Source organism: Cyclopterus lumpus, chromosome 18 (assembly GCF_009769545.1).
Source record: "Cyclopterus lumpus isolate fCycLum1 chromosome 18, fCycLum1.pri, whole genome shotgun sequence".
Taxonomy (NCBI): Eukaryota; Metazoa; Chordata; class Actinopteri; order Perciformes; family Cyclopteridae; genus Cyclopterus; species Cyclopterus lumpus.
Window position 1 is genome coordinate 8,446,581 of NC_046983.1, and position 12,056 is coordinate 8,458,636.

At 40.8% G+C, this 12,056-nt stretch overlaps 2 protein-coding genes and 2 non-coding genes across 6 annotated transcripts; 1 reads left to right on the forward strand and 3 right to left on the reverse strand.

Annotated features, from left to right (window-relative positions):
* Positions 1-806: 806 nt before the first annotated feature.
* Positions 807-5,244, reverse strand: gps2 (G protein pathway suppressor 2). 3 transcript variants are annotated; one of them, XM_034557629.1, is made up of 11 exons: positions 5,116-5,244; positions 4,566-4,683; positions 4,072-4,181; positions 3,814-3,929; positions 3,608-3,687; positions 3,428-3,507; positions 3,023-3,194; positions 2,680-2,763; positions 2,419-2,495; positions 2,080-2,175; positions 807-1,840 (listed from the first exon to the last, which is right to left on the reverse strand). In XM_034557629.1, the coding sequence occupies exons 2-11, from the start codon at positions 4,657-4,659 to the stop codon at positions 1,748-1,750; spliced, it is 1,002 nt and encodes a 333-aa protein (XP_034413520.1). In that variant the 5' UTR covers positions 4,660-4,683; positions 5,116-5,244; the 3' UTR covers positions 807-1,747. The 3 variants fall into 3 exon arrangements, with proteins under 3 accessions (XP_034413520.1, XP_034413521.1, XP_034413519.1); XM_034557630.1 differs by having other exon boundaries at positions 3,817-3,929; positions 4,566-4,700; XM_034557628.1 differs by having other exon boundaries at positions 4,566-4,700.
* Positions 5,245-6,591: 1,347 nt separating this feature from the next.
* trnan-guu lies at positions 6,592-6,665 on the forward strand. Its single transcript has one exon. It is a non-coding gene; the product is annotated as a tRNA-Asn (tRNA).
* A 1,012-nt stretch (positions 6,666-7,677) lies between these two features.
* On the reverse strand, positions 7,678-7,751 carry trnan-guu. The gene has a single exon. It is a non-coding gene; the product is annotated as a tRNA-Asn (tRNA).
* A 1,185-nt stretch (positions 7,752-8,936) lies between these two features.
* On the reverse strand, positions 8,937-11,576 carry gabarapa (GABA(A) receptor-associated protein a). The gene is made up of 4 exons (XM_034557288.1): positions 11,227-11,576; positions 9,873-9,951; positions 9,658-9,776; positions 8,937-9,557 (listed from the first exon to the last, which is right to left on the reverse strand). The coding sequence occupies exons 1-4, from the start codon at positions 11,314-11,316 to the stop codon at positions 9,477-9,479; spliced, it is 369 nt and encodes a 122-aa protein (XP_034413179.1). The 5' UTR covers positions 11,317-11,576; the 3' UTR covers positions 8,937-9,476.
* Positions 11,577-12,056: the final 480 nt, after the last annotated feature.

Consider the following 12,056-nt stretch of genomic DNA (forward strand, 5'->3'; position numbering starts at 1 on the left):
AGCAGTGGTTGGATGGTGTTGAATGCACTGGAGAAGTCAAAGAAGATGAAGGCTGGGAACTAAACCTGTTGAAGCTCGTTGGCCCGTTCCTTCATTCCGGTCCACACCTCCCTCACGTTGTTCTGCTGAAGTTTGGCCTCCAGCTTCCTCCTGTTAAAGTCCTTACACTTCCTGAGCTCGTGCTTCAGGTCGTGTTACTCTCCTGATCTCATCCCTGAAACGCTTTTTTTCTTATTAAGAAGACCTTTCAGGCCACTGTTTAAATATAAAAAAATTCTAATACTAATAACGGGGAAGGCTGACTACACAATTACATTGAAATAAAGTAAGAAGAACAAGAGCAAAAGAGCCAGAGGGGAGCATGTGAAGCCCATAACGCTACATTCCCCTTAAACGTCCCGATGAAGTAACAATAACAATGTTTTTGCTGGAGGACCCAAAAAATGGGTGACTTAGGTTTGAGATCGGTGCAGACCTGCTTTATATCTGCTGGCTGAACTTGAGGGAAAGCCTGTACTTTGTGCAGCTCGTAGACAGCACATGCTGGATTATGATGTTATTAAAGCTGCTCCAGTTCCGTCTCACAGCTCTCATCAGCGTCGTCTCCACATGTAGGCAGCCGTTTTCAGCGTACAAGAAAAGGTTTAACAACCTTCAGAGTGTGTCCCCCTGTACAGTCACAGCATCATAACCTCTCTGAGGTACAATAGTGTCACAGTAAACGGTCTCCGTCTGACGATGCTTCGTCCACTTCGTCTGTTGTTTCCAAACTGTGCGTAATGACAAAATAAAGTCGACACAAACTGTTGCGCTTGGCATTTGCTTATTTTATTTAGCAACATAAAAGCTCTAAAAACAGCAAAAAACACTGGAAATCCTCCATCATTTTGGAAGAAAAATGGTCATCTTGATTTAATTTGTGGTAACAAGCCGTATTGGGTCCATTGTGATCAAAGTCAACAACACAGTGAAATGGACTCCTTCGGTCAACGCCCTTCAGTAACAGTGTTCAGTGGGAACGTCACGTTAGGGGAAAACATGTAGACTTAATCTACAAACTGTAAATTCAACTACCAAGTATTGCTGAATATTTTCCTCTATTCTGTTTTTTTTCTCCTACTTTTTAGTGAGTCATGGAACTGATGTTGTAATTATGAATGTTAGTAAACAAAGAAACATTTCTGGCTTTTATACAAGATATTGACATTTTAGTGAACATCCTCCTCCAGAACATCTGTACAATGTAGGTCAAATAATCTGTAGACAAAAAGAAACCTCTGGCTTTACTTCAGGAAAACCTGCAGTCCATTATGAAGGTTAAATGCCGTTTTAGGTTTAGGACACATCAAAGTTCAAAAGTACAACTGGGGTCTTCCTCAGGGCACAGCTTGAAAGAGGCTTCCCTTTGTCTACACTTGACTTTTTTATTTCAAGAGCACCTTGTATTCACATCTGAGAGCACCTGTTAGTTTCTCCTTTTTGCTTCTGTGAAAATAATCTATTTTATAAATTAACTTAATTTTAGGTTATGTAAAAAAAAAAAGAAAAAAAAAAAGCATGAAAACTGAGAATCACTTATTTAAAAAAAAGCAGAAGAAAAAAAAAAACAGAAGATACTGTACATGAAATAAAACAACTCATAATAAAAAGGCATAATCCAGCCAAATTACTTTATCTGGAAAAGTCGATTACTCGTCCAAAAGGTTCTCCAGAATTGAGAGGGAAGCTCTGTGACGATGAAGGCCAGTTACTTGCCATGGTGGTAGAACCTCTGCCCGCTTTGGCTGTGGGGGAGGAAGCCGTGTCGAGGAGCACCCTGGGGAGAGGTCTGAAACGGGACCTGGTGGTGGAAAGTGTACGGCATGAACAGACACACACAAGGCCAGTGATGAAAGGTTGGTATCAAGAGGCAGTACGTGGGTTGGAAGAGTAATTTTGCCAAAACAGGAAGGTGGGAAATGGTTTCTAGGCAACAATTTAGGTAACCTGCACATTCAAAGCACAGCGCAAATGAGGGATGGAAGCAGCTCTGAGATAATATATTTAAATAATTAATAACGCGTGTGTGTTGGCCTTCACCTTTGCAGTGGAAATCTGGACTGCCAGCGATGGTGTGGGCAGCAGTCCCGGAGCAGAAGGATGCATGGATGGTGGATGCATCGGCCTCAAAACACCCTGTGAGAACATCAATGAGGCGGAACCAAACTAATTGTAATCAGATAAGAAAGTAATGACCTGAAGAAAAGGGTGTATGAATGAAGCTTACATCATTTAGACAATTCGGAAAGGTTTTAAAAAGCCATGTTTAAAAACACAAAATACTATCCAATACTTTTTTATTAAGTGCCTCAACATTATCCATTTGCTTATGGCTGAAGCTCTTATATAGCAGTAAACTGTTGGTATTTAATTTCTTACTGCGTCGGTAAAGCCGGACTGTTGGTTGGCATGTTCCAGCTGCTTCTGGAGGGGTATCCCTGCTCCGGGAATGTATCCTGCATGATATACAAAAGTTACTATTTATAAATCAAACAATAATTTACAACAAATACAGAGCACATATTCAGGTTATTTTACAAAATAAATATATATATATATATATATATATATTTTTTTTAAGGATACAGTTGCAATAAAACAGCAGTAGAAGACAAGAACAATGACAACAGAGGAACTGACCAGGCTGGGAGGTGAAGTGACTGTGGACAGGGTAGCCAGGCTGCTGGTGGGGGAGGTACTGCATGGCCTGAAATGCAGAAGCACCTGTGGGAGAACAAAAGTGACTTTGTCTTATAACCACCACAGTAACTTTGATGTGGTTCAAATGACTGATCTCAGTATGCCAGAACAACTGTGAAGGACAATCAGCCCAAAAGACTACTGAACCGAGTAATTTATATTCAGGAGAAAAAACCTGAGGAGAAATCTCAGACTGTATTCACTACAGAAATTAAGTTATTTCAATGTACACATTTCTTTACATTACAGGTGATGGGGGGGGGATCCCACATGTGTCTTTTACCTCTGATCTGAGAACTGCTTGCGAAACTGACAGGTACTGATGGTCCAGGGGCGTAGGTGGAGGGATGCTGGACCTGAGCCACCCCGTAGGACTCATGGACCCCCTGGCTACCGCTGAACTGCCCATGCTCTGCTGAGCCCGAGCTGAACCCGGGAGTTTGATAGTGACGAGCCTAACGGAGAAGGAGGAGGGTCATATTGGCAATACTGGTGTCTAAATCAGCATCTCCTGAAGCGCATGGAAGACTGAATATCAGAAAAATTTGAGAAAAATTCTTCACACACAAGAACTCAGGAATCCATCGTCAAAAATATGGCCTATGGATAAATATCTGCAGCGAGATATTTGAGATGGATATTTTAAGAAAAGGCATCGGTTCTTTGAGCAAAACACCACTTTACTCACTGGAATCACAGCAGTTGGGAACAGCTGTTTACTACGTTCTCCAAGTAGCGCGCCAGGTCGACTGTGGCTGACTGGGCTGCCTAAGAGAGGCAAAGAGAGGGAACATTATTGGGAACAGACTAATACAAATAATGGCAAAAAGACTGTTCCAGAGAAACCAGGCGAGGAAAACTTCCCTACCTTGAATGCTGAGGAGATGCTGCCCTGCATGCATGGGCAGGCTGGGTTGGTAGCTGGCCGATGTCAAGGTTGTGATATCACTAGAAAGAACAAAAATGCAACTGAATACCACAAATACGAGAGTAAATTTCTGAGTTAAATAAGAAAATGTTGTCGTTATGTTATGTTATGTTATGAAAAGTACTTGAAAGCTGCGTCATCCTTACTACCTCTGCTCCTTTCTGCGCCTCTTCTCCTCTTCATGAAGTACCTTCTTGAGTTGCAAGAAGAGCTGGTGTTTCTCTTCTTGGAGTCCTTGAAGTTTTTCCCCCATTTTCATTACCTGAAGTTTAGTTTGGGGTCGAGAATCATAGCGTAAGAAGATAAAATGCTGTACAATTTGCAGTTCAACCCAAAGTGGGACGGCAAAGCCATATGGCATTGGATACACAGATTGCAATTGAAATGTTTAAAATGTTTCCAACCTGTTCTTTGGTTTCCTCCAAAGACATCCTCTCCTCTATTTCTTTTGTCCGCTTCCTCTCTTCCTCCTCTTTCATCTTTTGCTCCATCATTTTGTCCACTTCTTCCTCCTCTGAAATATTATATTCATGTTGTTTAGTGGTGGTGGAAAACACGTTCAAATCTCTTATGTAATAAACAATTTGAGGAAGTATTATAAGATATAAAATTGGACATAGAATGTAATAATCTGCTTTAATAATATACAAAGTGAGTTATTATACATAGACATCTATAAAAAGTATTTCATAACCATAATACTTCAGGGTGGGTAGCGATAGCTGCATATTTAGGACAATGATAAGTAGGTGCTCGGGTTTGTTCCAAAGCTGGGAGTCATAATTCAGAGTCCTTAATGTAGCAAACAGGCTACATGACAATTTAAATAGAGAAACGTATTATCTGTCAATTCTGGCTCGTTTTAAATCACCCAGACAGACACACAGTGAGCGCACACCTTGTCTCTTGCGCTCCCTCTCTCTCATGATGTGCTTGTGGAGGGCTCTGGCCATCGCGTTAGACAGCTTGGGTCTCTCCAGTAGGGCGGGCATGGTGACAGGCAGCGGCGGGGCCAGCTGGCATAGATGTCAGTCAACAAGTTACAAGAAAAAAACGGGTTAAAATACGTTTATGCTGCATTCTAGCGGAACCAGTAACGTTAGAAATACCACAGGTGTAACTTAGGCCTAACGGTGAGTTAGTTAGCTGCTAACAGTTAGCACTGTCATCTTTAGCTGCTATCCCCCAATAGTGTATTTAAGTATAATACATCACCGGTGTGATTCAAAACGAAGATGTGTGCACTGTAATCATGCAAATCAGCAGCAACAGTTATTATTATTAGTATTTCCTATTGCCCAAGAGCAAACGTGAACTGGAGTTAGCTAGCACACGTTAGCTCCTTAGCTCTCACGTTACCCATTTTCTGGTGAGGTGATACATTGTAGTCCTCTCAAACGGTTAACGTGACTCTATTGTGGCGGAGAGATTGAGTATAGAACACTTACTGTTGTTGTTTTGTGGGACGTTTATTAAGAACCAAACTGTCTCGCGCTGTTCAATTTGAGGCGGTCCTCAAAATATAAACAGACGGAGACGTTCACATCCCGGATGTAATGTTGCGCTTCCGGTGCCAAGGACGGTTTCCTTACTGAATTTCATTTCGGGAATTGGAGTATATTCTGTATTTTGGCAGAAATCTCCGATCCCCGGTCTAAATAAGCACATTTAAACTTCTGGTAATGATTATATTGTGTATCAGTTTATGGACACCGTGTACGATCATTTTAAGACATGAAAGTAGATATTATTTAGAAAATGTCCTTTATTTACATATCGTGACTTGAGTTTTTTCATAGTCTTCAGATTTTTAATTGTTGTGTATTTCTAGAGGAAAAAGACACATCCACCTTGGACAGGTATACATGCTATGTAACATATATAGACAGACAACCATTCACGCTCACAGTTCCACAATTTAGGGCCATCAATTAACCGGTGCTGCGTGTCTTGTGGGAAGAAGCCGGAGAACCCACAGAAAACCCACGCTGATACGGGCTGATACCTGAATCAGACGAGGCCAGCAAAAATCCATTGTCAGCGCCCAATCTATGTCCTCCTTCAATAATGGTTTGAGCCAATGGCGCTTCGGCATCACAATGGACTCGCCCAATCGTGACGCCGCAGCTCAAGAGATTCGACGAACGCCATTGGCGAATCCATTGTGATGCCGAAGCGCGATTGGCCAAATCCATTATTGAGGGAGGACAGCGATTGGCCGCTGACAATGGATTTTTGCTGGCCTCGCCTGCTTACCTGAATCAGCAGAGACACATTTCTATGAGGCCAGTACACCACCGTGCAGCCCCAAAATGGGATTTGCTCAATATAATCAATTGTTCATTTAGTTGTGGAAAGCTGTACATGCCTCTATTTTCACAGGCGCCTTTGACGCTTTTTACGCAGTTATATTGGCTTTAAAACGCTCCTCATTACACATTTACAAGCAGTCAAAAACGCCGTTTTATGTTCATGAGCCCCTCCTTCTGTTTGGCATAGCTAGTAAGTCCATAGTTCCCGTAACTAGTAGGTCAAATTTCATATTGTTGGATATAGTTCGCTCTGGATCAATACTTAGATTGTCCATGCTGATAAAATCCCATTTCATTGCTCTAGTATCTTTACATAAAGAAGCTTTACAATAATTGTGCAATTGTTTGCTCAACATTGAACAACATGCATTGGAACTTACTTTAGAACATAGCCCTAGCATCTACTTGCATGCAACAGGAACCTTTGTTTCCGTGATCAGGGAGAGGAAAGTCTAGGAAAACACAAGTATGACATAACCGGGGTTTATGTGTGCCGACAACATTGCAGTGTATAATAATATGTTAATTAATAGTTAAACTTCCTACATCCATTTGGCCTGACACGGACGAGGGTGGAATCAAAATGTTGCCACACCATACGAAGGTGCAGTTGTCTCTGTGGCGCAATTGGTTAGCGCGTTCGGCTGTTAACCGAAAGGTTGGTGGTTCAAGCCCACCCAGGGACGAAACATGTTTTCTTCTTACCGAACAGATACGTAACTATTTAACCGGTACAACATTACTCAAAAATGCACTTGAACCAAAGAACAAGTCGACGAATTGAAAATGTTATTCTGAGCTGCGCATGTACTTACACCCCCCACCCCCCACCCCCCACCCCCCCACCCTCTCATCGATCCACAGCACCAAAGCGCCGACTACTGACGTGATAGTGTGTTACCTTGATAACAAGGTTTGCGAAGAGTGTTTAAATAGAGAATAATAATAATAGTTGACTGCATTCACAGGATCACTTTACACCGCTAATCTGACGGAATTAATGAATGTATTATGTGCATGCAGAATTGTATTGTCCGTGTTGATTCACTGCCACAATAACCCAGGCAACGCGATAACCACGTTTAGGCAGCACCGGCTATCGAACAATCCAATCCGTTCATTAATATGCAAATAGTCAATAGCAAATGTTATCGTCCAATCAGGATGTTGACTGTCCATTCTTAAATTGAATGTAGGCCAATCATTACATTTCATTGCATCATGCAGAGTTTCTTTTTTTACTTTGTTTGTATTTTCCTTTATCCAATTCAACGTCTGTCAGTCACTCTCCTAATTGGACCACATTTGCTGTAATTGTCAGATTAGCGGTGTAAACTGAGCATTTGAATGCAGTCATCTATTCACACCTCAATGTAGTTGTATGTGTAGTAGGTTGAAAATGCTATTTTTGTCAAGGACCTGTATCAAAGTAATACACTATCGCGTCGGTAGATGGCACTTTGGTGCTGTGGATCGATGAGGGGGAATGTAGCTACAAACTCTGCGCATGCGCAGCTCAGAATGCAATTTTATGGTGTAGAAGAAAAGTTTACCTCTTGTCGACTTGTATTAAAGTGAATTTGTAAGTAATGTCATTAACATTAAATAGTTTTATGTCGAGACAGAATGAGTTTTTTCTTTTCAAGAGAAAGATGGTAACGTACTAATTAGCCAACTAGTTAAGAAGAAAATATATTCCGTCCCTGGGTGGGCTTGAACCACCAACCTTTCGGTTAACAGCCGAACGCGCTAACCAATTGCGCCACAGAGACGACTGATCCACATTAGGGTGTGGCGTCAACTTCACGCCACCCGTGTCAGGCCAAATGAATGTAATAAGTTTAGATCGTGGCGTTTTTTATTTAGTGTTCAAGCGCAGTCATCTATTAATGAACATATTATTACATAATACTATGTTGTCAGCAAACTCCGGTTATGTCAAACTTGTTTTCCTACTCTTTCCTACCACTGATCACAGACATACAGTTTCCTGTTGCATGTAACGTTAAATAGATGCTGGGGGTAAAAAACATGAGTAAAAAAGTAAAAAACATGTTGTTCAATGTTGTTCTTAATTATATGACCAGTTGGTCTGTTGAATTCTGTCATCTACTAACCTAAATATTCCTAAATGTATTTATTTGTAATACTTGGAAAAAGATTTATTTTAACTTGTAGTGCATTTTATTTAAGTTTAAATGTCAATCTTTTATTTGAATTAATTTGGAAACAAAGACATATGCTACTGATGACATACCCGGTTCATCCTGCCACATTTATACTTTTGTTATTGGTTTCTGTAACCTTCAGCCTTAGAAACTAGCTCATATATTCACGAAAGTAAGCAGTAAGCAGTTTTAAACAACTTGGAAAGGCACACACTATGTTGGTCAATATAAATATAGTGGACATGACTTAAGTTCTATATCGACTTAAAGTTTGGTCTTTCTAAAGTTTGCAAGTATGAGCCTCTCACAAAGAGAAACTTTATTTTTTTTAATAACCTTCTCAAATATTACTAAACATATACAATAACCACAAAAAACAGAGGTTTTAATCACATTTTATCATTTATGGTCATGAGTGGAGAGAAATAGCCAGTAATGCAGCTGTATACAGAGTTCAACCCCTTATTTTTTCTTAAAAAGGAGACAAACTTAAAAAAAAAAAAAAGAAGAAGATTTCAACCAGCTTTACAACACCGTTTAGAAATTAAGCCATCTAAAATAACAATAACAACAACAATCATAGTAGCAGTCAAAATAATAGTCTTACCACTGAAAGCAGAGGGTGATTGTTAGTCTGAATTATATTAAACTCCTTGCTTTAGGTCAGATGCGATGCAGCCCACAATATTCTCATTCGCATACTTCAGTGGCGGGTGAATTTGACAAAAAAACTAAAGAAATCTCTCGCCACTTCAGTTTTTTTTTTTTTTTAAATCAGAAAAGAACTGCTGCAAAACAGTTATCCTTTATTCCGTCAGAGACAAATTAACCTGCCTTCAACTGGTAGATGCTCTTTATTTCATAAACTAAAAACTCAAAGCAAACTTTATACCCCAACAAGTCAACAGGGTGAACAAACAATCTTTCTTCATTGTCAATAAGAGCTGCTTTAAACTCACATACCGTTCTTCTTTTAACACTGCGGGTGGGGGCACTATATTTATGGTCTAGTTCTAACAATATTTTGTTATTGGTTCTTAGTTTTTTCAGCAAAGTCTGGTGTACAAATACAACACGAGAAAATAAACTGGCCACAAGACCAATTAACCCAAGTCGCTACTGAAAAGATAAAAAGTGGAAGCAAATACAATTCAGACTGCAGAACAATAAAGACATAACTAGATGGGAGAGAGGTCATGTATGGGTGCGAAAGTGCATTTGACATATTCACTCCGAGAACTCTAGGCTGCTTAGCTGGATTTAATATTTAAATGAATGGTGGAGGTCTCAGAAAGGTGGGTAGTGGTTGGAGGGGGGATGGTAGCGGGATCAGATTTCCCTTTGGCTGCTCCCGTACACACTCTCATCACTGTAGGCAATGTAGAGGAAAAAGTCCTCTTCATGATGCTCCTGAGTGAGAGAGTAAGAAGAAAGAATGTTAGCGTGACACTTGCTTTGATATAAGTGAGGGGAAGACAACCCAAAATACTGAAGAGGAAATGACCCTTGCCTGGTACAACAGTCCCATGGTTGCTGAGGTGGGTGGAATGACGTTGTTTACAAAGAAGAAGAGCGCATCCTCAGCTCGCAAGTGGATTCTTTTCCGGATGAGGAAGTAAAACTGGCCCACTGATGAATGACAATCGACAAAACTTTAGATGTCACTGCACTCTTGTTTTATTTTTTAATTTTCTCCAGGTACTTGGCATGTGATCAAATATTTACCTGTCAGGTCGGAGGGGACCAGATATTTCTTCTTGTCCAGATCTCCTATTCTGGCTTTGGGGGCTTTCTCCACAATTACCTGAAGAAAAAAAAGAAAAACAAGAACACATCTCCTTAACAATAGAATATAGTTTCCACTGAACAAACAGGAAGCGTGGACGAAGTGAGAAGTAATTCAATAGATTGTGTATTCTCAGATCCCTTTTTTTAAAATTTGTTTTATTTTTAGAAAGGTGAAACAACCTTCTCAGTCAAGCGAGGACTGAAATATTTCTAAACCGGATGTTTCATGAACAGTATCTGGAGCCTGTTATTTTGTAATTAGTCAGTCAGAAAGACTTTGGTATACTTAAAAGTAATTCAGACCGAGGAAATGGCAACAGAGGACTGACAGGAGAGCTTTCACTTCCAACTCTTCAGTCTAAAAATAGGACTGAATACTACTTACCACCACACCAGGAAAAATGAAGCAGCAACATTTCTATTTTTTTAGCGCAAACATAATTTGTTCCAGTGTGTTAACTGTGGATATCATCTGGTTTCGTATCCTAAGACAGAAACATATATGTATATCTTATACACAGCCTATGGAAACATATATACTTCGGTTTTGGACTATTGGTTTTAAACTAGTGATCAGACAAATCAAGACTCAGGGAACTTGTGAAGGTCTGTTTTGACTATTTTGACCAAATTAGTGTGGTGAAATAATTGGAAGATTACTCGATCAATTAAATAGCTGCAGCGATACATCATGTGTATCACAATCTGATAACAGCTGAGAAAGGAGAGGCTATGAAACTCGATTGCTCTCTTTACATTACAGAAGGTCCACTGCGCATTGTTGTTCTCGGCCAGTCGTTTTAGAGCAAGAGCCGCGGACCATATGATGCACCTCAAGGAGCTCGAGCAACGTAAACAAGTGTCCCGTTTGTTGACACGTACTATTTTAAGACGCAGCCTAAAACTACACCCAGGCCATAATCACTCCGTGTGTACACCATTAATTGTAATAATAAACCACCACGGTCATCATAGCTCGTGTGGCCATATAGTAGCCGATATCACCTGTAATATCTTTCAACACACCCATGAAGCCGCCACCTGACGGCCTGCTCGGAGCGGCCGACCTCCTCCTGGTTATTAACCTCTAACGTGAGCTTCGTTAGCTCACTGCGCCCCGTCCAGTAACGTGGCAGTCACCTATAACAAGTATAAGCGCAGTCAGGTGTGGCTACAAGCGAGCCCCCGTGATTCAAGGTGGATTTATTGTGGGTACAATAAGTGTCGTTGGCAGCACGAGCGTTGCCACATAACGCTAGCTAGCGCCACCGAGCTAACGTTAGCTACTTACAGGAACCCTGTCCGGATACTTCTTCCTGATTTTCTCGCCTTCGGACCGCCTTTTCTCAAAAGGGTGTTCTTCTTTGTACTGGAACTTCATCTTTAAATGAGATGACGGACGACAAGTCGGTCCCTCTGAAGTTGTAGGATAGCAATCTGCTCGAGGAACTGTTCAAATCGCTGTCACACACGACAAAAACAAACTAGCTCTTTAGCACTCCACAGCTGTTTTCCTAGTGCGACTGCGGCGGAGGGATACAATAACAACATGACGTTGCAGAGTCTAGTTCGCGGGGGTAGACTTCGCTCTATCGCAGGTCACGTTTCACGTCACGTTCCGATAATTGGCGTTCATTCAACTGACATGCATCCCTTGAAATGAATCATTTTCAAGTGGCTTTAAATCTGTGATGCGATTTGTTTTCAGTGGAACTATTTTTATTTCTATCTCGCGCTGCGCGTAACGACGTTGGAAAGGGCGGTGAAGAGGCAGCTGTCCTTGTCATATGACCGTGGCCCAGCAGTTAGCAGCTAGACACAAGAAACTGAAAAACATGCGACAACAAACTGTCATTTTAAACTGTCATATTATCCGGGTCTAAAGGCATTCAGTGTTGAGAATTATTGTCACTCATTATTTGAGCTCGTAAATTACTAAATGGGATTGAAGTTTCGCAATTTCCGCTGTTGCCGCAACATAACAAGTGAGACAGCATTATTCGAGTCGTTAACCCGATTTGTGGAAGAATTAAAGGGGTAAATCAAATGTAAAATCTAAGGGGTTCATCTCCTTGTTCTTTTATATGGGTTTATTGGTGTGTAACGATGGCGAATGCTGGC